The 24339-nt window shown below is 50.0% G+C and overlaps 8 protein-coding genes across 8 annotated transcripts; 4 read left to right on the top strand and 4 right to left on the bottom strand.

Annotated features, from left to right (window-relative positions):
- The first annotated feature begins 715 nt into the window (after positions 1 to 715).
- Positions 716 to 6300, top strand: TrAtP1_012386 (uncharacterized protein). The gene is made up of 10 exons (XM_066115510.1): positions 716 to 1127; positions 1179 to 1336; positions 1392 to 1903; positions 1958 to 2070; positions 2151 to 2222; positions 2289 to 3139; positions 3206 to 3310; positions 3375 to 3899; positions 4032 to 5198; positions 5250 to 6300. Exons 1-10 carry the CDS (start codon positions 809 to 811, stop codon positions 6291 to 6293), a joined length of 4866 nt encoding a protein of 1621 aa, XP_065971609.1. The 5' UTR covers positions 716 to 808; the 3' UTR covers positions 6294 to 6300.
- Positions 6301 to 6707: 407 nt separating this feature from the next.
- On the bottom strand, positions 6708 to 7785 carry TrAtP1_012385 (uncharacterized protein). Its single transcript, XM_014090228.2, has one exon. The coding sequence runs from the start codon at positions 7670 to 7672 to the stop codon at positions 7037 to 7039; it is 636 nt and encodes a 211-aa protein (XP_013945703.2). The 5' UTR covers positions 7673 to 7785; the 3' UTR covers positions 6708 to 7036.
- TrAtP1_012384 (uncharacterized protein) lies at positions 7786 to 12363 on the bottom strand. The gene is made up of 2 exons (XM_014090229.2): positions 11495 to 12363; positions 7786 to 11390 (listed from the first exon to the last, which is right to left on the bottom strand). The coding sequence occupies exons 1-2, from the start codon at positions 11903 to 11905 to the stop codon at positions 9093 to 9095; spliced, it is 2709 nt and encodes a 902-aa protein (XP_013945704.2). The 5' UTR covers positions 11906 to 12363; the 3' UTR covers positions 7786 to 9092.
- A 2728-nt stretch (positions 12364 to 15091) lies between these two features.
- TrAtP1_012383 (uncharacterized protein) lies at positions 15092 to 17343 on the top strand. The gene is made up of 3 exons (XM_066115509.1): positions 15092 to 15630; positions 15694 to 15754; positions 15811 to 17343. The coding sequence occupies exons 1-3, from the start codon at positions 15568 to 15570 to the stop codon at positions 16689 to 16691; spliced, it is 1005 nt and encodes a 334-aa protein (XP_065971608.1). The 5' UTR covers positions 15092 to 15567; the 3' UTR covers positions 16692 to 17343.
- TrAtP1_012382 (uncharacterized protein) lies at positions 17192 to 17383 on the bottom strand (the record flags this gene model as incomplete). Its single annotated transcript, XM_066115508.1, has 1 exon — positions 17192 to 17383. The coding sequence occupies one exon, from the start codon at positions 17381 to 17383 to the stop codon at positions 17192 to 17194; it is 192 nt and encodes a 63-aa protein (XP_065971607.1).
- A 1033-nt stretch (positions 17384 to 18416) lies between these two features.
- Positions 18417 to 19723, top strand: TrAtP1_012381 (uncharacterized protein; the record flags this gene model as incomplete). The annotated part of the gene is made up of 4 exons (XM_014090231.2): positions 18417 to 18479; positions 18564 to 18746; positions 18979 to 19509; positions 19586 to 19723. The coding sequence occupies 4 exons, from the start codon at positions 18417 to 18419 to the stop codon at positions 19721 to 19723; spliced, it is 915 nt and encodes a 304-aa protein (XP_013945706.1).
- Positions 19724 to 20057: 334 nt separating this feature from the next.
- Positions 20058 to 20875, bottom strand: TrAtP1_012380 (mitochondrial 54S ribosomal protein mL67; the record flags this gene model as incomplete). Its single annotated transcript, XM_014090232.3, has 2 exons — positions 20058 to 20618; positions 20684 to 20875. The coding sequence occupies 2 exons, from the start codon at positions 20873 to 20875 to the stop codon at positions 20058 to 20060; spliced, it is 753 nt and encodes a 250-aa protein (XP_013945707.2).
- A 672-nt stretch (positions 20876 to 21547) lies between these two features.
- TrAtP1_012379 (uncharacterized protein) lies at positions 21548 to 24325 on the top strand (the record flags this gene model as incomplete). The annotated part of the gene is made up of 1 exon (XM_014090233.2): positions 21548 to 24325. One exon carries the CDS (start codon positions 21548 to 21550, stop codon positions 24323 to 24325), a length of 2778 nt encoding a protein of 925 aa, XP_013945708.1.
- Between the last annotated feature and the right edge of the window lie 14 nt (positions 24326 to 24339).

Here is a 24339-nt window from a genome sequence, read left to right as displayed (position 1 = left end):
TGTTTTGGTCACTATCATTAGCCGCAATACTTGCTCCCATAAAGTAATAGCTGTTCTCTTCCAGCCCAGATATCAGCCTCCACTCGGTAGAATTCAGAATGTTGCCAAGAGTCGGGTATCTTAATGGCATAGCGGCGTTCAGCTTGCTGAGTTTTAGCCGAGTTAGTCTCTCCAGTATAAATGAAGATATATACACAAATCGTCATAGGAGATATAGAAGGGATAAGAGAAATATAGGCTTTGGTATAACAGATTAGGCGATAGTTCTGCCCTAGACTTGACACTGTGACCAAGCCGTGGCCAAGATTGAGCGTAAATTCTAGGGAGAAGTAGGGGACAAGATAAAGCTTCTGATAGATAGTATGACCAGCAAGAAGAAGACACAACTCTGGGATTCAGTTCCTGTGACTATCAAAGGGTGTATTCCTGGGTGTAAGGCCGAATGCTAGTATCGGGGTACGATCGACTTCCGTTGTTTTCTCCGTTAGGTTCGTGAAGGCTTGGAACGGTAAAGACAATCCGAGCACAATACAGTCTTTGAACACTGAGTTTGTCCGCGTAACAACAATGCGCTTCGCTGAAAGCTCGAAGTTCAGAGCCTTTGAAAATTTTTCTTTGTGTAACCCGTAGGTGTGCGGGGAACTGAAATTACAAATACGCACGCATATTTGCTCCGCTCAATCAATTTCCATCGTACCACAACAGATAGGCAGCCGAGAGTAGTCGTTCTATACCTACAGAGCAATGCTGACCGCTCATTACCTCGTATATATCAACCAGAAAAGTGCATTCAACATCCAGATCAGCAATGCCGGCTTTTCGAGATGAAACACCTCCCCAGCCTGATGGCTTTGGCCTGGCCGAGGCAGCAAAGGGGCCTATCTCAGCCAAAGCTAGTGGCTGCGAGACCCTCTTCGTAAATATTCTTCAGATTTGGAAATCAAATGGAGAAGATAGATACGAGTTCGTTTTACGGAAGCTTGAAAAGAGATTCCTCGATTGGGCGGCTTATCTCGGTGTCTTCGCGGGGGGAAATGGAAGGCTTGATCAGCGCCTAGAGCGTCATCCACAGTACCGCCACCTTATTCTCATGTGCTTAGAAATGCTACATACGAGCCTTCTTCAGGGTAAGATAGCGGCGCAAATCTCAATAGAACTGCGAGCTGACTGAATAGTAGTAACGGCCGACCCCAGTGAACGAGATTCGGACGATTCTTCAGACGAAGGAGTAGATATACGCAGAATCGAGCTTGAGGATATTCAGCAGTCATTAAACGAACTTGACAGAATTGCAATACGTATATGGCATTCTCCTGCTTCAGCTCTCGATAGCCGGGTCAGAATATTTGAAACAAAAAAAGCCCGCAGAGGCTTATTCTTTCAGCTTCAAGGCGATGTTGGCAGTCGATTGTCTCTACCCCAAAGCCCCCGAAAGCCTCCGAAGGTATTTGAGTCAATTAATGACGCAAACGCATATGAAGTTTCTATACTGGCAATCCAACGACCAAAAACTGCGCAAAAACCGCCGCTTCGACAGAAAGTCCCAAGATGGGTCTACACAGATACGGCAAAACTCATCGCACTTGCTTGCCAAGAAATTTTCACCGCAACCCTCAATCATAGATCAAAAGCAATCTCTACCAGATTTCAAGGCAAACAAAATCCCCGTTGTTACTTCAACACTATCTGAGACTCTGCCATCGGACTTGGATTCCAGATACACTGTACCGACAGTAGACGCCGAGATGCCTTCTCCACGACGAGCGGGAGCATCAACTATCCTCGGAAGCAGAGCAAAATTCCCTGACCCTCCAAAATTCGAGGATGGAGAGACCCTGAAACCTTGTCCTCTTTGTCGAAAGAATTTCAGCGAAGCTGAGTTCAACGATAGCACGTGGTGGAAGTAAGTTGATTCTCCGGAGAATCTTCATAATAGATGCTAAGAATCATATTCTAGATGCCATGTTAATGAAGACTTGTTACCTTTTGTGTGTATTTCAAGTTTATGTATACAGCCTCCAGCTTTTGCTCGCCGGTCTGACTGGAGAGCCCATATGCAGAAGTACCATGGTATGTTCTGGCGAAGAGGTACAGCCACCCCGATTAGCAACAATATCCATTATCTTCGCACTAACGTCAAGAAGTATCAGATGCTGGCCCCTCCAAAGATGTTTGCCCCTTATGCTGCCTGCCACTTGTCGAGCCTAAAGAATCAACAATCGGTATGTGTGTATCCCGGATGTCTTCTACATCGCAAACCGCTGCCGAACTGCTAACATTACCTCTAGATCCTAATGATATCATCGAGAGCCGTAAAAGTGGCAAAGAACCATTGCGATGCAATGTTCTAAAGCACAAAGGAAAGCCAAGTGGAGAGCGAACAGCCCAGGATGAGCTTGACTCGGACGAGGAGCCCGCCGCCCACGCTGAAAAGCCTGGGGTAGACCATATGATAAATCCAATGATGGATCACATCGCCGACCATCTGCAATTCTTAGGATTACTCACCATACGACTATCAGCAAAAAAGATCACAGACGGCCATGTGAATAGCTTCTCCAGCTCTCAAGCTCTCAGCAGCGATCAGGGCTCTGAGAAAGGAAGCACTTTGGATGACGAAATTGAATTCGATAGGGAAGATGTATCCAAAGAAAAAGGCGAGCATGAGCTCCAATTTGAGGCCCCTCCAGATGTAGAATGGCCACAAGGAGAATGGATGGAACCGCGCCTCAAAAGTCTCGGCCAGGAAGTAGAGGCTCCAGACACACTCCTATTGCATCTCTATGAATACCAGCTTCTCCAAGAGCTTTGGAGTCAAGCTTACCATGGCCTTAGATGCGATAACCCCGAATTAGTTGAGACATATGAAAATATTCTATCAAGCAAACTTATCCTCCACAGGTCGAATCATGTTGAACAAACCATATGCTTCATGGAAAAAGCACAGGAGAGAGAATTACACCAACCGAATCAGCTTATTCTGGAGGCTTTGAATTTTATGCTAGAGGCATTACCCAATAGCAGCGAAGTCAACAAAGGCAAAAAGGCAATCAACCTCATACGAGAAATAATGAAAAAGGCCATACAAGCGGCCCCGGGAGTCATAAGTGCCTGCGAAGGCGATTTAATTTTGGCAGAGGTATGCATAATTGATATTACTAACTAAAGAAAAGAGAGTGTATCATGCTTTACTAACAATGGATAGGTCGTTCATAGAATTATCACCAATACAGGGGATACTGGCAAGGGCATCGCCTACATCTTGTCAAGAATAGAGTGGTATCGGGAGCTGGCATCTTTGCTTCTTGATGTGAATAAAGCAGACGATTCCCCCCCCACAACTACGAGATCAGCTACAGACACATATTGTCCAGCTCTACAACAAAGCTCTCACTTATTTGATGAGAAACATCTGCCTTTTTCACGAGAAGTTGGACGCCACTTCGTCGAAAAGTATTCTCAAAACAGATAGCTGGGCCAGCCAATTCAGTGCGATTCAAAACGTCGAACGCGCCGTACAAAGAGACATGGAACAATACAATGTGGAAGAGACCAAGACAAAATTTCTGAAACTCGCCGACGCTGCAAGCGCTCTAGAGATGGATCTCCAAAACATGCGGCCGCCAATCGGTAGTCAGCCCAAGGACCTCACCGAGATTCGTAAAGCAAACATGGATAAATATTGTCTCAGGGCTCTATACGTCGCTGATCCCAGGATGGACAAGATACGCATTGAGGATACAGCAGGCGGTCTACTCAGAGATTCGTATTGCTGGATATTGGAGAATGAGATTTTCAGAAACTGGCGTGATTGTGAATCTAGCCGGTTACTCTGGATAAAAGGTGACCAAGGAAAGGGTAAGACAATGCTGCTGTGCGGCATTATCGACGAACTGAAGGTGACGACACAATTGGCAGACCCGGCTGCCAACACGTTGCTGTCATATTTTTTTTGTCAAGGCACTGACTCGCGCCTCAACAGCGCAGTAGCAGTATTGCGCGGGCTTGTTTATCTTCTAATCGAACAGCAGCCCTTTCTCATCTCAAACGTGCGGGAGAAATTTGAGAATGCAAGAGAAAGCTTTTTCAAAGATGTCAATACTTGGACGACTATCTCTGAGATAATGACTGCAATACTGAGCGATCATAGGCTCAAAGATGCGGTAATAGTTGTTGATGCTCTCGACGAGTGTACAGAGGGCCTTGAGCAGCTTCTCAATTTCATTTCCCAGGCGTCATCATCTTTCGATGTTAAGTGGATAGTATCAAGTCGCAATTGGCCCCTCATCGAACAAACATTCCAAAAATGTGCGCAGAAGGCCGATCTACATCTCGAATTGAACACGGATTCCATCTCAGCCGCCATTCAAACCTATATCAGTCACAAAGTACAGGCCTTGGCGCGAAAGAAGCGCTGTAAAGAGGAGATGGAGCAAACACTCAAGGCCTACTTGCTTTCAAATGCCAAAGATACGTTTCTTTGGGTTGCCCTGGTTTGTCGAAATCTTGATGATGATGGAATCGAAAGTCGGCACATCATTCAAAAGCTTTCATCATATCCATCCAATGTTTATGATTTGTATCAGTGGATGTTAACAGAGATGAGTAAAGTTCCTAAAGATGTATCTAATTGGAAACAGATCCTTGGTTTCGTGTTGACTGTGTATCGGCCAGTTACTTTGCCTGAGCTTTGCTCTCTTTTGCCTGGGGATTCTCCACATGACATTGATACAGTTACGGAGTCGGTAAAGCGATGCAACTCTTTCATTACCATTTATAATGATACAGTCTACTTTCTCCACCAGTCGGCGAAAGACTTCCTATGTCAGACCCAGAACACGAGCCCTCTTTTCAAAAAAGACGGCATTCATTTTTTGATCATTACGCAATCGCTGCTATCTATGAAGAGGACTTTAAAGCGTGATATGTACAGCTTGGGGGCCCCCGGGCCTGAGATTGACGAAATTGAACCACCCAACCCAGACCCTCTAAGCGCGGTACGATACTCATGCGTCTATTGGATTGACCACCTCTGCGATTATAAAGATCGAGATAAAGAAAAGAGAGATTTCATAAAACATGGCGTAGTCAATGGCTTCTTTCGCAAGTACTTTTACAACTGGCTTGAGGCGCTAAGCCTTCTACGAAGCATGTCAGCAGGCGCTATCGCAATTACAAAGCTCAACGAATTGGTCAAAGTGAGTTTTATCATTTTCAAATATGTTTGGATATATACTTAATTAGAATAGGACCTAGCACCCGACAGTTCCGCATTCGCCCTAGTACGAGATTCCATGGAATTCACTCTTCGAAATAGATGGATGGTTGAGTCTGTGCCACTTCAAGTATACGTATCTGCAATTCTCTTCAGTCCAGTGGAGAGGCGTCAAGCCCAGATGATTTACAGGGCTGAGGAACCATCTTGGAACGATTTAAAGCCATACAGGAAAGGAGACTGGTATCGCTCCAGACCTCCTCCAGAGGCCCATAGTGACGGGATAAACTCGGTCGTCTTCTCATCTGATGGCCAGCGGCTTGCCTCGGGTTCTAGCGATAAGACAATTCGGATATGGGATGCAACGTCAGGCGTCTGTTTGCAGGCTCTGAAGAGCCATAAAAACTGGATAATCTCAGTCATATTTTCACCTGATGGCCAGCTACTTGCTTCAGGTTCGAGCGACAATACAATTAAGCTGTGGGATGTAAAATCAGGCGCCTGTTTGCAGACATTTGATGGTCATAGGAACTGGATAATCTCGGTCAGCTTCTCGCCTAATAGTCGGTTGGTTGCTTCAGGTTCGAGGGATCAAACAGTCAAGGTATGGGATGTGAATTCCGGCGACTGTTTGCAGACCCTCGAGGGCCATAAGGATTGGATAACCCTACTTGCTTTCTCGCATGATGCCCAGTCTCTTGCTTCAGGCTCAAAGGATCAGACAATCAGGGTATGGGATCTAAAATCAGGTGGCTGTCGCAAAATTCATCATATCAGTCGGCCTATACGAGGCCTAGCATTCGAGGCGGCGAATGGCTCGCAATTTCCGAAATTAACAGTCCAAGTGATTCCTACAGCAGTGTCATCAGAGGTCTCGTCACAAGATGCAGACTCCCAAGACTATCGCATCAGCCCTGATACAAACTGGGTTACAAAGGGCAGTACACGTATGGTTTGGCTACCGCCAAGGTATCGACCAAATGCATCAGCTGTATTTGGACGTTCAATTGCTGTTGGATGCACATCAGGTCAGGTATACATTATGCATTTTTCTGAAAATTGCGTAGTGCGGGTATAAACTTTTTAAATTGAATTTTTTTTTTTTTGGGGGGGGGGGGGGGAGGAGTTCTTGTTTTTAATATGGTAGTAGCCCACAAATGATTACATATGAGTTGAACTGCAGGATAGGAAGATACAAGTACAGAGCATATTTGACGACATGCGTGTGTCGTTTCGTGATAGTGATCGTGATCGTGATCGTGATCGTATGGGCAACCATTTCCATGTACGGTGTTTCGCGTTTGTCAAGAGACAGGCCGGCGTTCTTCGTGCGAGCACGAGGAGATCCCCTGAGGGATAAAAGTAGTTTAATATTCTCCGCAGAATTAAGATATGTGAGCTACTGTATATTGTCAGTACAAGCGATAGTCTTCCGATCTATGCTACATTGTGATAATATAACATTATGAAACACTTGAATGCGAAGGAGACTTCAAATATAACTTTACAAGATCCAGTTACGTACTGTTATGGAGCCAAGACGATATTTTAAGCCAACATCTCGTTACTTTACAGCTTATATACAGTTATACGCGGCGTCTGCATCTCAACGTGATAGAAATCATGACTCCATATCTAATCTAACTCCATGTGTGAAAAGCAATTACCATCTCCTCTTCATTGATCACGACCCATCTCAACCATCACAACCATCACTAATATTCCCCAATGATAACGACCCAAAAAATACAACAGCAACATCACCAACCTCATCATCCCCCATCCACCCAAAACCTCCTCATCACCCTCTCCGCATACTCCTCACTCATCCCCCAATTCTCCACCGCATCCCGAATCCCCCCTCTCCATCCTCCCCACGTACTCCTCTTTCGGCCTCCCATCCCTGACGCGCTTCCGGTCAACATAAACCAACACCTTGACCGGCGTCAATTCCTCCCTGACATACGTCCCGCCGCTTGTGCTGACGGCCTCTGTGTGGCTCACCCAGTCCGCCTCGAGGTAGGCCTTTTCGTAGGCCCAGGGCACGCCCTCGTAGCGGTCGAGGCGCTCTTCGTCTTCTGTCGGTAGGAGGTAGAGCATGCCGTATACTGTGCTTGTTTCTTCGCCGTCGTCTTCCAATACACCTTTGCCCTTTTGTTCTTTGATTGCTTCTCCCTCTTCCTCTTCACTGTCTCCATATTCTTCCCTCATTTCAGCGTCTTCGTCTTCTTTCCCCAGTTCCACAATGTTTGCATATCCCCTCCTGTTGATGATCCACTTCCATCCCGTCATCTTCCCCAACCCAACTGCCGTTGAGAAAGGGCATCTCTCCCGCATCTGATCCGTCGACAAGTTGCTTCCATACGCAAAATACAGAATCTCTCTTCTGTTCTCGTCCGTAATAGTAAGGGTGCTGTCCTGCGAGTCCTGGCTGCTATTGCTGCTCTGAGACTCCATCGCGATTATTTTCCCCTCTTTCTGTGTTTGTATGTGTGTTTGTTGTACAAGTAGTGATGAGTTTTGATGTTGGTGGAACCTCTTAGTGTAAGTCGATCCCTTAGAATGCAGGATAATGCAGAGTAATGCACATCCGCAGCGCTGACTCAAGTAAATAAATAAATAAATACCCGTAGTAAACAGAAAAGCAAAAAACGCCCGATTGATCGGAAAAGAGATGGTGTGATTGTCAACTGCCTAGCGCCACCCAAATCTGCCCTGTACCTTTTTTTTTTTGCCAATAAAGATTTGGTGATCAATTAAAGTCAATCAAGACCCTGCCACCACCACCACGCGATTGCGCCCACGGGAGGCCGTTAGTCCTGTTTCCCAAAGAAGCAATTCGGGATCGGGGTCGCGTAGAATTATGCAAGGCTGAGCGCGCACACGGCCACTCCGAGCAAGGCAAACCCACGAGTGTAAAAATAAATCGTGAGAATCAATGAGAGCATCAGGAAAAAAACAAGAGTCTTTTCTTTCTCTACATCACAGCTATACTTCCTATTTTTACACTTTGTATTAACCGAGGGAGGGGGAACTATGACACACAAGGCCTTGGTATTGGGTACATTGGTCAGCCGACTTTGGTCTCCAGGCAGCAAAGCAGAATGTCACCGTGGCCGGATACCTCCATGGACAATTGACAGTTAGGCCGCCAGTCGTGGAATGACAACCCACAGCCCAGCGATTTCTTGGGAATTCTCTCTTCTTCTCTGCGGGGTTGCGGCTCTATTAAACTGTTGGACTTGTGTTTGGGTGGTCCGTATCTGACTACCAAGGTACAGGGACATGGAATACATTAGGGACCTATTCACTCATCATCTTATAGACTCACACAAGTTACTGCCAACACGCAGCACAATGGCAAAATAGTCTCTTCAGGTATCAAATGATCATAATTCATTCATGCCAAGTCTCATATAATACACTCTTCAAATGCTTCCCCTCCATCTCATATCCCATCCTTCGCCATTACCACCGCAGTCCTTGCCCCCACAGGCTGCCTCCGACTCTCGTGAGGCTTACTAGGTACTCTGCAAAAGAGATCCCTGCACAATATTCCCTCTTACAAGCAGCGTTGTAAAAGGTGTCCGTAACACATTTTCTTTTTTACCATGGCTGTTCAAAGCGAATCCAAATATCCTGTCTCTGCAAATGATGTATTGAAAAAAATCCCACCCTCCAAAGAAAAGCAAAAAGAACGAAGGACAAAAAAAAAAAAAATAACCACCGCAATTGCGTCTATTGGTAACTTGTTCATCTGGAATGGGTGCCTGCCTTGCTGGGTCCACAGAAAATGCGACGCAAAATTAAAACTCAAAAATTCAAGAGACAAAATCAAAAAAGAATAGATATCAAAGTAGAAAAGCTGTCTTTCCTTTCAAGTAATCTGAGCGAGGAAAGGACTCAGCATCAAGTCGTCAGCACTGGGGCGCAGGTTGTGATCCAGCTCAAAGGTCTGATTCAGGAACGTCTTCGCATCGTCACTAGCATGCTCTGGAATGGTAGGAGTTGCTTTCCCGCCACCGATCCTGAAAATGGCTTGGAGCTGGCTGCAGTCCGGGAATGGATGTGACCCTGTCATCATCTCGACGACGAGGCATCCAAGAGACCAAATGTCAGCCTTGCGCGTGTACGAGGTCTGCTTGACGACCTCGGGCGCCATCCAAAACACTGATCCCTGCAGGGATGGCCGGTGCTTGTTGTTAGCAGCGCCGTTGAGAATGTTGGATGCCTCCAGTTTCTTGGAGATGCCAAAGTCGGAAATCTTGATTGTGCCCTTGTTGTCGACCAGGATGTTGGCGCCCTTGATGTCGCGGTGAATAATGTCCATGTTGTGCAGGTAGGACAGGCCCGTCAAAATCTGCCTCACAAAACTGCGAACCAGGGGCTCTGGCAGGGCGCCATACGAGTTGAGCATGGTCTGCACCGAGCCACCAGGGACGTACTCGAGGAAAATGTTGAGGTTATCGGTAGAAGAGCTGCAACCCAGATACTGCACAATGTTGGGGTGGCGTAGTTCTCGCAAAAGGCTGATTTCGCGCTTCAAAGCATCAATCATGCTCTTCTTCCGGCTATCGGCTGGGCCATTCTCGCCAGGAGCAGGCATATCAACTTGCTTGACGGCCAAGAGTTCACCCGTCACGGCATGTAGCGCCAGGAAGACACTACCAAATGATCCCTGGCCGATAAGTGCTCCCTTCATCCACTTGTTGTCGTCCCACGAGTCTCCAGCCAAAAAGCTCTCTAGTTCTTCATCAGCTTCGTCGCCGTCGTCGTTGAGCGCTTGCTGCAGCTCCTGGAAAGAGCCAGAGCCTGTGGACCCATCTGCGTCGTAATAGCTCGTACTCGTCGTGTTGCCTTCAGGGTCCGTAACGCTGAGGCCAGTAGTATCGCTTGCGTCCGAAAACGACACATAGGACTTGCGGTTCGGCTCCGTAGGTGATGACGGCTCCTCTTGCAGAGGTCCGAGCATCGATGAGGCAATCGAATCCCTGCTATAGATGGTGGGAGCTCGCCCTTGAGAGCGAAGCTTGGCCACATGGGCGTTTCCGCCCAGCCAGGAGTCGGCAATGGTAGGAATGGGAGGAGCATCCTGGATGCTCGAGGCAAAACTCAAGTTGCTCGCCACGCTGAGCCGGCTATTGATCTTGCTCAAGCGGGTCGATCTCCTCATGGATAGCCTGGCGGTTCGATCAATGTCCTCGCGGGCATGATCAGGGAAATAAGAGGTAAGATCCGAAGCAATGAGTTCGCTCGGTGGACGGAGGCCGCCGAATTGACGGAGTCCCACCTTTCTCAGCGGGTTGCGATCGGGCGACAAAGGCCGGTCGAGCTCTCTGTATGCGTTGGCCGTGTTTCGCTCTCGGGCAGCAAAAGAAATAGGTGACAGGGGATTCTGAAGCTTCTCATTCCAGCTCTCGCCCAGCACCTTTTGTACTTTTAGCTGACTCCTCTTGTCTACGGCTTCCAGCGCCCGCGCGTGCTTCTGCTGCTCTTCCTCCATGGCAATCTGGGCGGCGCGTTGCAGCTCTTGCTCACCCGGTTCTCCAGCCGGCACCCTTCTGAGAATCAAGCGGTTACGCTCCGGCCTCCGTTGGTTCTGGATGATGCGCCATAGCTCTGTGTCGCCCAGGCGGCGACACTGCTTGGGGTCGGCATCTATACCGGCCAAAACCCAGAAACAGTAGTTTCGCTCATGGTCTTCGCGGAGGCCAAACTTGCGCAGAGTGACACGCATGACATCTTCACACGTGTTGCACTCGGCAATCTTGACGACCTTTGTGACGCCACCAGTGGAAATGACACGAATGATATGCTGTCCCTGAGGCAAAGTAGCCATGAGCGAACCATCCACGCTGGACTGGTTCCTCGTGTGAGCGGTGACCAATCGGCCACTGGAAGAACTAGGGGACGGGTTGCTCGGATTCCCGTGGGCCACATATCCTCTCCCGGGGAGATATTGCTGAGGTTGTTGAGGCTGCTGTCTCGTTCGTACATCCGGTACTTGAGGAGAGCCGGGCCGAGATGTAGGTCTCCCGTGGTCGGAGGCGCCGGCGCCAGACATGTCGACCTGTCTCGAGTAGCGCTTGTTCCCGGGCGCGGATCGTGCGTTTGAAACCTTGGGAGAGCTACCATAGGCCTGCACGGGGAGAACATCTAGGGCAGCAAAGGAATCCTGAGACAGCCAACGTTAGCTATTGTTCTCTCGCTGCTTTTAACCCAAAGGCATATTCGATGAGAGGAGGATAGAAGAAGAAAAGAAAAGAAAAGAAACCTCACCCTATGTCGCTTCTTCTGATTGGCATACGCCTTTGTTCGCAGCTTCTTGATGCTGAGGAAGAGGCGCACGCGGTCGCCAACCTTGTCGATTCCCATCTCCTTGAGGACCTCCTTGTCCATCTCCAGCAAGTTCTCGCCGTTGATGTGATTTTTGCGAAACAGCTTCTCGTATTCCCCACACTTGACGCTGGCGAGATAGTCGCAGACTCTGTCTTCGTCCCAGTTCTTGACCGAGTCCGGGCCCTCAGAGTCGGAGTAGTCTGATTCCGTCGGGCTCGTATAGCCGCCGCCGTGCGAGCTGCCAGTCACGGCGGGAACTCTTCTCGAAGTCGGGAGGCCAGACGAATAGTCGGTGGTGACCATGGTGGGAGCGCCGCCCATGGGAAACGTGGTTTTCGCGAGCATTGCCATTTTGTCTGTGTCTTTTTATGTGTGTGTCTGTCTTATATAAAAATTTGCGTTTGTAATTATTAATACTGAAGGGCTCGTCGGAATCCTGGTGCGAACGGGAGGTGAATTATGCTGTTTTGTTGGTTGCAAACGCGGCCTGCTGCGTCTACAGATGTCGTTAATGTAAATGGGACCCTTGGGTGATTGTAGGTCCAGTGTTGTGGTGTCTCTTGTTCGCCGCCAGCTTCTTTCAACTTCGTCTTCGTCGCCGCCCGTCTTCGTGTATTTCTCGTCCGCCTTCGAATCAACGCCCAGAACTGCAAGCCACCTCGTGCGCGGGGTGCTGCGGCGGTTCGTCACGACAGAGGCTCCCGGCTGCTGAAGTTTCGCTCGACGATACGGAGAAGAGAGAAGAAAAAAAACAAAGAGCGGGAAAGGGGAGCCAGCTGGAGCAGTTTAAAGCAAGCCACGATGACCGGCACGAAGTGTAGGAGAAAAATAGCGGCGCAGGGAGGCGAGGCGGGGGCGCTTCTCCTCGTACGGTAGGCAGATGGGCGATTGGTGGCGATTGGCCGCTACGCTACGGGCGGGCCTCCCCCCTGTAACCTCGTGGAAATCAGCAGCGATGCGCTAAAAAGGTGCGCTGAAGAAGCGCGGGTCTTGGGAGCTGCGGGCAGTGCACGAAGAGTCGCCCGGGCCCGGCAGAGTTTGACGTGAAACCTGCGACAGAGTGCGACGAGCGTCGGGCTGGAGCTGCGCGTTTCCAATGCGCTGGTTGGCGGCTTGTTAATGAAAGGAGCGGCCACCAAGTGCCGGCTGGCGGTATCTCAGCGTGCGGTCGATGTTTCTGGGGCCCTGGCGCTAAGAGCAGGTGGCTCAGGTACGAGTACAGAATTAGTGGTTTTCAGGTACAACAAGTCAGTGACAGCGCGTTTGTCGTGGAGAGCAGCCACCGCACGGCCGGGCCTGACACAGAGCTGGTGGAAAAGTCGATGTTTGCACGGCAGAGCGAGCATATGCATCAGGGTTGCGTTGTGATATTAACAGCAAGCCGCTTCCGCTGATGGACAGGGTATCGAATTGTGCCGAGGTGACCACACCGAGTCAGTATACTACGAGTAAGGGCGACATGGGAATTTAGAGAGTAGGATTACAATGATGCCGTCTTTCCTTATCTGGCCAGCTTACAATGCACCGGAACAGATGTAGAGATGGAGTGACAGCTACAACGAGCGCATCCGCTTTGATTTGGCAGCAGCTTACAGCCGGCTCTTTTGAGTCGATGGATCGGCGTCCATGCTCTGTGAGAGATCCTTGAATCCCATCTCCATCCATCACATCACATCTACAGAAGCCGTGCGATGCATCCAGATATGGACGACAGCAGTACCACTACAACTCGCACAAGGACCTAATTATGGAATTGAATCCCATCGCGCCGCAACAAACATCCATCCTTGCTGGCATCAGCATCATCATCACCATCGCCAGCATCAAGCTGTACGCTCTTCCGCGTTCCGCGAGCCATTTTCAGGGTTCGCCCAATACGGGGCCCTTTTCGCGGCGGTAGCCCCACGACCCCTGTGGAGATTGGCGCCGGTGATAGGCCCGTCACCTGCAAAACGTGAAACCAGCGGCGTTTCGAAGTCTCATCGCACCCACCGCATTTTGATGGCCCGTTCCCTCGTAGTGTGGCCGCCACAGCTGCGCAGTAATACGGGAAGCTGATTGTGTTTGCGCCCAAAGCATTCGTGCCGTATACGCAGCGAAACAAATCGGAGTACAGGAAGCGTCAGATTGGCGGATGGAGGCGGTATGCTAGTTTTGATGCAAGGAAGATGCTGGCAGTGGGAACTTGTAAGCAGCAAGCACATGTAAGAAGAAACATTACTGACAAGCAAAATGTACCTAGACAAAGACCCTAGCGGGAGCTTGGACGTCGATGACGAACTTTGCTAGCGACCCGCTTGATTTCCCGATCTCATCTCCAAGGTATTCTTCCACTGCGGATGCTAGTATGAGTACTCCAGCGCTTCTAGCCATGACAAGCATTTGTATTTTATTTTTACGTTTTTACTTTTTCTTTCTTTTTCAAGATCATCTTATGCGGGCCTGTTGATCGGCTGTTGGCGTACAAGCGTACTACAAGCAAGGGATACCCAAGCTTTGCTAGGCTTCTAGAACTCGTCAAGGTTCTTTTTTTTTTCTGGCCCACGCAATCAATCAAAAATAGAATCAGCCAGCTGCTAGGCAACACACCAAAGCTGCTGGAATTATAGAAATGCAGAAATGCTTCTTTATTTTATTAAAAAAAAAAAAAATTACGGCAGCCACTCCCAGCGTGTTTCCACCCGAGAGAGCGGCCGTCCAGTCAGATCAGCACAAGTGTACGAGTGCCAAATAGCGCTGCACGCGTTTCACGTCGTGGTGACAGGCTCTGGCGCTTGAAACGGCTCACCAATCATGCAGTGGCAGACGGCTGGGGCGATGCGAATCACGGCAGGCCCCTGCCCAGATGCGTGATGCGATGCGATGCACCAAAGGCCCAGACTGCCTACTCCGGTAAGGCAGAGACGAGATTCGGAATATGCTCCGCAAGCACGGCGAGGCGGGTTTGCGTAGCATCCATTCAACAAGATGAAATCAATCTATTTGCATGCAGCAGCAGCAGCTCCCGCCGACCTTCATTTCACTGCAATCAACCCCAAACGGCCGACGCCCTCATTTTGCGCCGCCATGGCTGCGTGTCTCGTATCGCCCGTGTCTTTGTTCATCACATCCTTTAATCACATCACAGCGGAACAATCACCTGTGATTACGGACTACTGTGCCCGGTTCACTTATTGATTAATTCCACATTACATTACATTACATTGCACAGCAGCAGGGACGATACGCGACAAGATTAAGTAGGCGCTGCTGCACCTATTAATGGAAGTGGGACACAGATCTGCTGTGCGCACGAAAGAAATGGCGGCCTTGCCTTGCACGACAAGATTCGTTGAATTCGGCAGCATGTAAAAATAGCAGCATCCAGTCTTCTCTGAGATCCCGTGACTAGTTCCGCGAGAACCGAGATTTGCTCAGGCTCCGCAATTGTCGATTTTTATCCAGACGTCTCCAAGCTTTCCGCGATATCGCAGCCAGCTGAATGATGGCCTGCTCCAGCGTTCGTAGATGGCGCCCTTTTCTAGACCCCGCGATGGCCCTTAGTCGCGCACTAGCAGTAACTGCCGACCACATCATGCTATTCCCGTTAAGACGATACTTTCTTTTCCAAGGCGCCCTGTTTTCGGACGTCACAGTCATCCTTATGTCAGGCACCACTAAAGAAGCTTGAGATGGCTCTTGAGCTGTCACGTTTTTATCGTCTCTTCTTTTTTTCCACGTTCTTGTAGAATTCTGGAAAGCGGCAGTAGCCAATACGAGATACAGTGACAAGATTCTTCTGCGATTCAGCAGATACTGTCAAATTCTTTCTCTCCACTTTCCTAGGAGCAGTATCCGATCTTCGGCTAACGTCGACGGAGGGACGAGCTAGGAGCTTGCTTGGAGCTTGGAGCTTGGAGCTCGCAGGTTACAAAACCGTGCCTTGTCTATATATCAACGCCAATACCCACAGCAGGGCTTCAATTGGCTTTTCAGTTTGCTCCTACGTAATCAGCTAGCTCTGTATATTCGGCATGGCTTCATCTGGGAAGCCAGTGGTTAGCTTTCTGGGCCCCATCGCCTCATATTCGCATCAGGTAATGCTTGTCTGTCCTGGTCACCATGAAGAAACAGAGAGGAGGGCTAATGCAACTCCGCAGGCAGTTCGACAGGTCTTCCCAGAATCCTCTTGGGAGCTAAGACCTGCAGCTACGATAGATGGCACGTCAATCCGCAAAAGTGCATCCTGTCGATCAGCTAATAACGTTGCGTGTTAGACGTCTTCGACCAGGTCCAATTCGGAGAGGTCAAGGCCGGCGTGGTCCCCATTGAGAATTCCACGAATGGCTCTGTCGTCTTCACGCTGGATAATCTAGCCGACCGCAATGGCCGGTACAAAGACATCACCGTGGATGGAGAAATCTTTGTCGACGTTCATCACTGCTTGGTCGGACACAAGAATCTGTCGCCGTTGCTGGACATTGACGACCACGGCGACGGATCGGGAACGTGCACGCCCACTCTTTCAGATCCTCGCCCATCAAAGCCCAAGTCGAAGCCCTTTACAAACCTGAGGCACATCAAGAGGCTCTATTCTCACCCCCAGGCTTTCGGCCAGTGCAACGCCTTCATCTCGACATATCTCAAGGGCGTCGAGATATTCGATGTCAGCTCGACCAGTAAAGCCGCTGAGATTGTGAGCCAAGACACAACCGGTACATGGGCCGCCATCTCCAGCGAGCTCGCCGCCAACCTCATGGAGGGCTTGGATATGCTGGCCAAATCCATTGAGGATCGTGACGACAACACCACGCGCTTCCTCATCATCGGAAAGAACACTCCAGTCCCCAAAGACTGGGGTCTGGTGAACCAGTCGGTGGGAAAGGCCAGCACCAGGACTTTGATATCGTTTACCGTGCCGCACACATCCCCGGGTGCTCTCGCAGAAGTTTTGGGCGGCTTCAAGGCGTACGACCTGAACCTGACAAGCATAAACAGCAGACCGAGCCTACTGGCTCCCTTCCAGTACATCTTCTTCATCGAGTTCGAGGGCAATAAATACGATGACCCCGACGGGAGAGTAAACGGCGCGCTGAATACCATTGAACGGGTTGCAGAGAACTGGAGGCTGTTGGGGAGCTGGGAACGATACAGGTAAATGCTGCATCAACTTGAAGGAAATGAAAAGGGAAAAAGAGGAGAGAAAGAAAAAATAAAAAGAATTTTGTATACGTGCGGAAAGCGAATTTCACCAAGTAGGTACCTACAAGCAAGATACCTTACTTTCCCAATTGAGACATTGCGAGGCGACTGCTGCATCTGCTCTCTGCGAGGCCCTGTCCCGCCTCTTTGGTGAGTCTCCTTTGCCAGGATTCAGCTGACGGCTGCTTGACCGCCTCACCCGAATCTTGGCATCTGTAGCAAATGCGTCTGTCTTGGCTGTTTTCTTTGTTTGTGTTGGGATGTGTAAAGCGCATGTATGATTTGACCACGGCGCATGAAAACGAGAGAAATGCATTGTATTTACACCAAAAAGACACGATCTACAATGCACATGCACATCTATGCGAACCGTTGATTGCAACACTCACGTTACATTGCAATAGGTACGTAGCAGCACCGCCCAGATCAACTGACAGGTTAGTCTACAAGCCGCTTTCAGCCGCTCAAAACGGTGACGTGTAGCATGTCCTCGAAATCCCACGGCTTCTCGGCGTTCTTGGGTCCTAGTCTTTTACGTCTCTGGTACCAACACGGCCAATAAGAGGCTTCGGTGGCGACCAGCTTCTCGCCGGGCTGTCGGGGTGGGGTCGCCGTTGCGATAATGAAGCCTGGGATCCACGAAAACATGGCCGTTTCTGTCCAGCGAAATGTTATTTCTTTTGGGGATAAAAAACGCTGCCCGCTTTTGCGGAGAGGGACGGGCATTCCGTTGGGAGAAATCCGGCTATTTTTTTTTTTTTACAAACATTGGAGCTGGATACTCTGCTCCGGTCTGGACGGCATGCTATCTCGGCTCTCCTCTTCTCAGACACCACCTATCACATCCGTCAGCTCGGCCACGTCCGTCCAAGCTCTGCAGTCCAGTCCATCCCGTCCCAGCCATCACCAGGAATTGTTATAATCAGTCTTTTGAGTCTTTTTCTCCAACTCTGCTAACCCTCATTGAGATTCGCCTAGAATGACATGCAGCAGCAAAAGATAGCGCCGTCTTATCTGTCCTATGGGCTTTGCTCGATTCGATCCCCCCCCCTTTGGCCCTTGACAAACGACCAACTGATGAAGACAGCATGACGTCGAGAAAAGCAAGGCTGGCTCAGCGGGAAGCCCAAGGGGTGAATGGCAACAGGCCTTGTAGGGCTTGGTCGGCAAGGTACATGTGGAGACGGGTCCATAGAAGTCGCTCCAGGGCGAGGAACTAGAGGCAGCGGCTGCGAGCGAGGCGTCCCATGGGCGACGTTCCGGAGCTGGGCTGGGTCTGGGTTGGCAGCCCTTCTGAGACATGTGAGTGGTGATCTGAGGGCCGCTTGGCAACGCCGCCTGGGGAATCGATCCAGAAAAAGAAGCGACATGGCTTCGGTCCCTCGGCGGTGGGAGGGTACCTGACAGGTGGTCTGTATCATCTTGGTTTTACTTGTAACAAGAGGTAGAGCCGATGGCAAGGTTCAGGTACCTGGAGGGCTCCCATCTGTCTGTCCTCGCGCGATGGCCCGAAATCTAGTTTCTATTTAACGTGCTCTCTCCCGTCCCGTGCCCCCCCTGTGAGATTCTTAAGTCCCGCTGATCTCCTTTGTATTTATTTTCTTTTTATTTCTCCTCTCCTCTATCTATCGTCACTCGAAACAGTAAAACTTGAGATTTTCCAATTTTGCTAGAATTCACCATGGCTCCTCGACCTATTTTTGCTGCCACTCATCCCAGAGCTTGCTCTACAGCTTTTGAAAGGGTACGTGAAAAGCTTCGGAATGAACACACTTCTCTTTTCTTTTTTTTTTCTTTTTTTCATCTTCTTACTGACATGCGGAATCAGGTGTTCATGGCCCGCCGTGATATTCTAGAGTGTGCTCACGAGCCGTTTGGCGATGCCTTTTACTTTGGCCCAGAGTTTATGAGCGACCGGTTCAGGCATGATGCTGCCACTCGCCAGAGCTCAGAGTATCGTGATACTACTTACAAGAGTGTCTTGGAGAGACTTGAGGATGCGGAAAAAGAGGTTAGAACTTCTCCCAGTGTTGAAGAAAAAAAAGAGGAATTATGTGGTGTGAATCCCAAGTGGGAGAGACGTCACGAGGAGGCTTATATGCAAGCCGCCTCACTATCAATTTGGCTTCCAGTCTTTTTTTTTTCTCCCGCGTAAATCTGCACATTGAATCTCCGTTTCAATTGCACTAGCAACACGGGATTGGATGTCAACGCTGAATTGGAACGATGCTTACACTTACTAGGGCAAACGTCTCTTCATCAAGGACATGGCATACTACCTGATGCAACCCGATGACAAGCCATCACAAATCGCACCGTCTCTCGGAGGCGGCGAAGAAGCCGGAAACCCAACAGTTCTGCCCGTCAGCATCCTGAAGCGCTTCCACTTTACCTTTCTCATCCGCCACCCCAAGCGCTCAATCCCTTCCTACTACCGCTGCACCATCCCTCCGCTGAGCGAAATCACCGGATTCGACTACCTCATGCCCAACGAGGCGGGCTACGTGGAGCTTGTTCGACTGCTAGACTTCTTGATTGAGCGTGGAATCGTCGACAAGGACCACATCACGGCCATTGACGCGGATGATTTGCTTGACAAGCCGGAGCAGGTTATCCGGGAGTACTGCGCGAGGATCGGCGTCGATTACAAGCCGCAGATGTTGAATTGGACCGAGGAGGATAAGGAGCATGCGGCGGACATGTTTGCCAAGTGGAATGGCTTCCATGATGATGTGCTCAAGACGAATTGTTTCCAGGCACGATCTCATGCTCAGGTATGTTGACAAACTCGAGGCACAGTAGCATTCTCTTCTTTTTCGACATGTCACTGATACGTGAATTTTTACACAGAAAACCTCAACTGTTGAATCTGAGGACAAGGAATGGTTGGACAAGTATGGTCCTGAGGCGCAAAAGCTGATTCGCCAGACCGTTGATGAGAATATCCCCCACTACGAATATTTGAAACAATTTTGCATTTCTGTTTAACGAATAATGACATTTGGGTACACGGTACATGTATGGGAGAAGGTGAAATCTTTTCTTTTAGAGAACTCTTCTTTTTGTGTTATTGGTCTATGATACAGTATATCGGTCTGGCTCCAAGGGCCCACCGAATATCTTTCTTTTTATATATCCATAATCAACATCGCCTTTAGTAACAAGACTTTGTGTAACGTAAACAACCACCTTGCCGTTAATGTACATCCATCCAAAAATATCCTTTTACAGCTAACACCTGTCGCGAGCTTTCCCCCCTCCAGTAGTCGCCATGTCATTTCACATTCCCCGGTTTAATTTGAAATTTTTCCAATTGCTTCCCTTATGCGGTTGCTGGCTTCGCAACCTGCTTTTCGGCCTCTCCTCCGATATATGTCGGCACCTCGAAAACAGTGTGTGTGACATTTTTTGACCACGACTCGGCAAATTTCTTATCTTGGTCGTTGGCCCAGCTGACTGTGACATCCACCAGCTCCTTGTCTCCTCCCTCGGTCTCTGCAGCCACGATCTTGTTGCCGCGGCCCTGGCCTGCTAGAACAGCCGCAATGTCGGCAATTGCATTTTTCTTCTGCGCATTGAGGGCGATGCCACGCTCCTGCTTGCTTCGGATGGGCTGGTAGTCGATTCCCTTGTCCTTCTCGGCGGCAATCTTCTTCTTGTCTTGGCTACTAAACTCTTCCGGCCGCTTGTGTCGCAATTCGTCTGTCCACGCAACCTCGTGGAGGTGCTTCAACTCTCGCAGTTTCTGGAGTACTGAGCGGCCAACGGAGCCCTGGCCGGGCTGGAATCGGATGTGAGCGAGGGGTGACCAGTAATCCTTGCGAAGCTTTGCTGGCTTGGTCTTTTTGCCATTGAACGGCAGCTGCTTCAGGCCTTGGAATCCCTATGAAACCCGGTAAGTAAGCATTGCAGTTTGACAGAGGCGCACCCGGAAAGAGAACTACTGACATCCAAGACCTTGCTGAAGCTGTAAATCACCTGGTCCGACCTCCTATGGGCGAAAACCCAAATGTCCTCGCCATGGCTCTCCGCGCTCTGTGACCCCGTTGCAGCTCCTCGCGGCCGACCCGAGTGCGCGTACCGCACTCCGGCTCTCAGGAGGCCCAGCAATTGGCCTTGCCCAAGTCTCGAGTGGTTCATGGCTGCCGTCATCGATTTAGCCGCTCAAAGTTTCTGCTCGCAGAGAATCGCATCCAAACAATGAAAGACTGCATGGGAATCATGTGACATTGAGTTTTTCGATTAGATTGGCTTTGCATCCACCAATCAGACTGCGCGCTCCCCACTTCGCGCGGCGTGCCCAGGCTTGGAGGCTTCTAGTGACATCAGGATGAATCTTCCGGGTTCCAGTGACTTCTGGGCAGCTCAAGCAGCTCCTCGGGCTCGCGCGCAGCTTCATGGAGGTGCCAGCTGTCTGCCCACTTGTCGGGCTGAAACTCCACCCAACGCTAGATAAATTGCTGACGCCGGTCCTCGTTTCTTGAACGCTCTTTTTTGAATCCCCATCCTTTACTCTCTACAACTCGCAGAGGCTCAAGCCCAAGACTTGCAACGCTGTTTGCTCGCTTGATTGCTAATCCGCTTTGCTGTGCAAAACGACGAACACAAACAAACAAACTGAACAAACTACAACGCATACACCGTTTGTTCCTTCTCACCTACACACACTAATATCCCGCTTTTGCATTCCATTCACGACTTTTACTGCCACTTGACCACTTCATTTACGCTACAACTGCTACTCTTACAGAGTTCAGTACATCAAATCATACCATTCATACACGTTTCAACTGATTTCCACACGACTTCACCATGACTTCACGAATGGAATTCACAGACCGTGCTCAAAAGGCCATCGAGGACGCCATGTCCATGGCCGAGCAGTACGGCCACTCACAGCTTCTGCCAGTGCATCTGGCTGTCTCCCTACTCGAGCCCTCCATCGACCAGTCCAAGGACCAGCAGAATGGACCTCCGCAGAACACAATCACCCTCTTCCGACAAGCCATCGAACGAGCTCACGGAGACCCTCAGCTGCTCGACCGAGCCCTGAAGAAGAGTCTGGTACGGCTACCAAGCCAAGACCCTCCTCCAGACCAAGTCTCCCTGTCACCTTCGTTCCATGCTGTTCTGCGAAAGGCCCAAGAACTGCAAAAGGTCCAAAAAGATACCTACATCGCTGTCGATCACTTGATTACGGCCCTGACGGAAGATGCCAGCATCCAGGCTGCATTGAAAGAGGGCAACATTCCCAAGCCCAAGCTCGTTCAAGAGGCTGTCCAGGGTATTCGAGGAACCCGCCGGGTCGACAGCAAAAACGCAGATACCGAGCAGGAGAACGAGAACTTGGCCAAATTCACCATCGACATGACTGCCCTGGCCAGAGACAAGAAGATCGATCCCGTCATTGGCAGAGAAGAAGAAATCCGACGAGTCGTGCGAATTCTGTCTCGCAGAACAAAGAACAACCCGGTTCTTATTGGTGAGCCCGGTGTTGGAAAGACCACCGTCGCCGAAGGCCTGGCACAGCGAATCGTCAACCGAGATGTTCCTGACAACCTAAAGGCATGCAAGCTGCTTTCACTCGACGTCGGTGCACTTGTTGCCGGCAGCAAATTCCGAGGTGAATTCGAAGAGCGAATGAAGGGTGTCTTGAAGGAGATTACCGAGTCAAAGGATATGATTGTTCTCTTTGTTGACGAAATCCACCTTCTCATGGGAGCCGGCTCGTCTGGTGAGGGCGGTATGGACGCCGCCAACTTGCTGAAACCGATGTTGGCTCGTGGTCAACTTCACTGTATTGGTGCCACGACATTGGCAGAGTACCGCAAGTATGTGGAAAAGGACGCCGCCTTTGAGCGTCGTTTCCAGCAAGTTCTTGTCAAGGAGCCTTCCATCGGTGAAACCATCTCCATCTTGCGTGGCTTGAAGAGCAAATATGACAGCCACCACAAGGTTAGCATCCTTGACAGCGCTTTGGTGGCTGCTGCCAACCTTGCCGCTCGCTACCTTACCTCTCGGCGCATGCCCGACTCTGCAATCGACCTTATCGACGAAGCCGCAGCAGCGGTTCGAGTTGCTCGAGAGTCTCAGCCCGAAATCATTGACTCTCTAGAGCGCAAACTGAGGCAGTTGAAGATTGAAATTGCGGCCTTGGAAAAAGAGCACGACGAGGCATCAAAGATCCGCTTGCAGCAGGCCAAGAAAGATGCCCAGAATGTGGAGGAGGAGCTTCAGCCCCTCCGTGAAAAGTACCAAAACGACATCAAACGAAATGATGAAATCCACCAGGCCAAAGACAAGCTTGAAGACTTGAAGAAGCGTCTCGAGGATGCCATCAACGCAGGAAACCATCAGCGAGCCGCCGATCTCAAATACGGCGCCATTCTGGAACAAGAGGCTTTGATCGCGAAGCTTGAGGATAAGAAGAATGCTGCAGATGTGGCCCTCAACGCTGCTAGCGGTGGCGATACCAGTGTCATGGTCACCGACATTGTGACTGCAGACAACATCAATGAGATTGTGGCTCGATGGACTGGCATCCCAGTTACCCGGTTGAGGACGTCAGAGAAGGAGAAGCTCATCCAGATGGAAAAGGTCTTGAGCAAAGTCGTGGTTGGACAAAAGGAAGCTGTCACATCAGTCGCCAATGCCATCCGGCTTCAGCGCTCAGGCCTTGCCAACCCCAACCAGCCACCTAGCTTCTTGTTCTGCGGTCCATCCGGTACCGGTAAGACGCTTCTCACCAAGGCCCTGGCTGAGTTCCTGTTCGACGATCCAAAGTCCATGATCCGTTTCGACATGTCAGAATACCAAGAACGACATGCACTGAGTCGTATGATTGGTGCTCCCCCAGGATACGTTGGACACGATGCTGGCGGCCAGTTGACTGAAGCACTTCGGCGCAAGCCCTTCTCAATCCTGCTATTCGACGAAGTCGAGAAGGCGGCCAAGGAAGTCTTGACGGTGCTTCTCCAGCTTATGGATGACGGCCGCATCACTGATGGCCAAGGCAGAATTATTGACGCCAAGAACTGTATTGTCGTCATGACATCCAACCTTGGAGCTGAGTATCTCGTCCGCCCGGGCGTGAAAGAGGGCAGGGTTGACCACAATACTCGAGAACTGGTCATGGGCGCTCTTCGCAACTACTTCCTGCCCGAGTTCTTGAACCGTATCAACTCTGTTGTCATCTTCAACAGGCTTACACGCAAGGAAATTCGCAAGATTGTCGATTTGCGCATTTCCGAGATCCAGAAGCGTTTGGAAGACAATGGCCGCAAGGTCTTTATATCAGTCTCGGAAGAAGCCAAAGATTATCTAGGCAATGCAGGATACTCACCTGCTTACGGTGCTCGACCACTGGCTCGTCTGATTGAAAAAGAGGTGCTGAACAGACTAGCTATTCTTATCCTACGAAACAGTATCCGCGATGGCGAGACTGCTCGGGTGGAGCTCGATGACAACAAGATTGTTGTGCTGTCGAACCACCCTGACAGCGGAACAGATGATGATGACGATGACATGTTTGATTCGGATGATGTTGAGGACGTTGTTGGAGAAGACATGGACGAGGACATTTATGATTAAGCGCATTGTTTATT

Source organism: Trichoderma atroviride, chromosome 7 (genome assembly GCF_020647795.1).
Source record: "Trichoderma atroviride chromosome 7, complete sequence".
NCBI classification, from domain to species: domain Eukaryota; kingdom Fungi; phylum Ascomycota; class Sordariomycetes; order Hypocreales; family Hypocreaceae; genus Trichoderma; species Trichoderma atroviride.
This window is presented reverse-complemented; position numbering and strand designations above follow the sequence as displayed.

Bases quoted from the DNA above. Each gene is read 5' to 3' on its own strand.
- TrAtP1_012386 (XM_066115510.1), top strand. From the start codon at position 809: ATGCCGGCTTTTCGAGATGAAACACCTCCCCAGCCTGATGGCTTTGGC. The intron at 2,071-2,150 runs GTATGTTCTGGC...AAGAAGTATCAG, and splicing joins CCATATGCAGAAGTACCATG to ATGCTGGCCCCTCCAAAGAT. The intron at 3,311-3,374 runs GTGAATAAAGCA...CATATTGTCCAG, and splicing joins TGGCATCTTTGCTTCTTGAT to CTCTACAACAAAGCTCTCAC.
- TrAtP1_012385 (XM_014090228.2), bottom strand. From the start codon at position 7,672: ATGGAGTCTCAGAGCAGCAATAGCAGCCAGGACTCGCAGGACAGCACC.
- TrAtP1_012384 (XM_014090229.2), bottom strand. From the start codon at position 11,905: ATGGCAATGCTCGCGAAAACCACGTTTCCCATGGGCGGCGCTCCCACC. The intron at 11,391-11,494 runs GTGAGGTTTCTT...TGGCTGTCTCAG, and splicing joins ATCAGAAGAAGCGACATAGG to GATTCCTTTGCTGCCCTAGA.
- TrAtP1_012383 (XM_066115509.1), top strand. From the start codon at position 15,568: ATGGCTTCATCTGGGAAGCCAGTGGTTAGCTTTCTGGGCCCCATCGCC. The intron at 15,631-15,693 runs GTAATGCTTGTC...GCAACTCCGCAG, and splicing joins TCGCCTCATATTCGCATCAG to GCAGTTCGACAGGTCTTCCC. The intron at 15,755-15,810 runs GCACGTCAATCC...GTTGCGTGTTAG, and splicing joins ACCTGCAGCTACGATAGATG to ACGTCTTCGACCAGGTCCAA.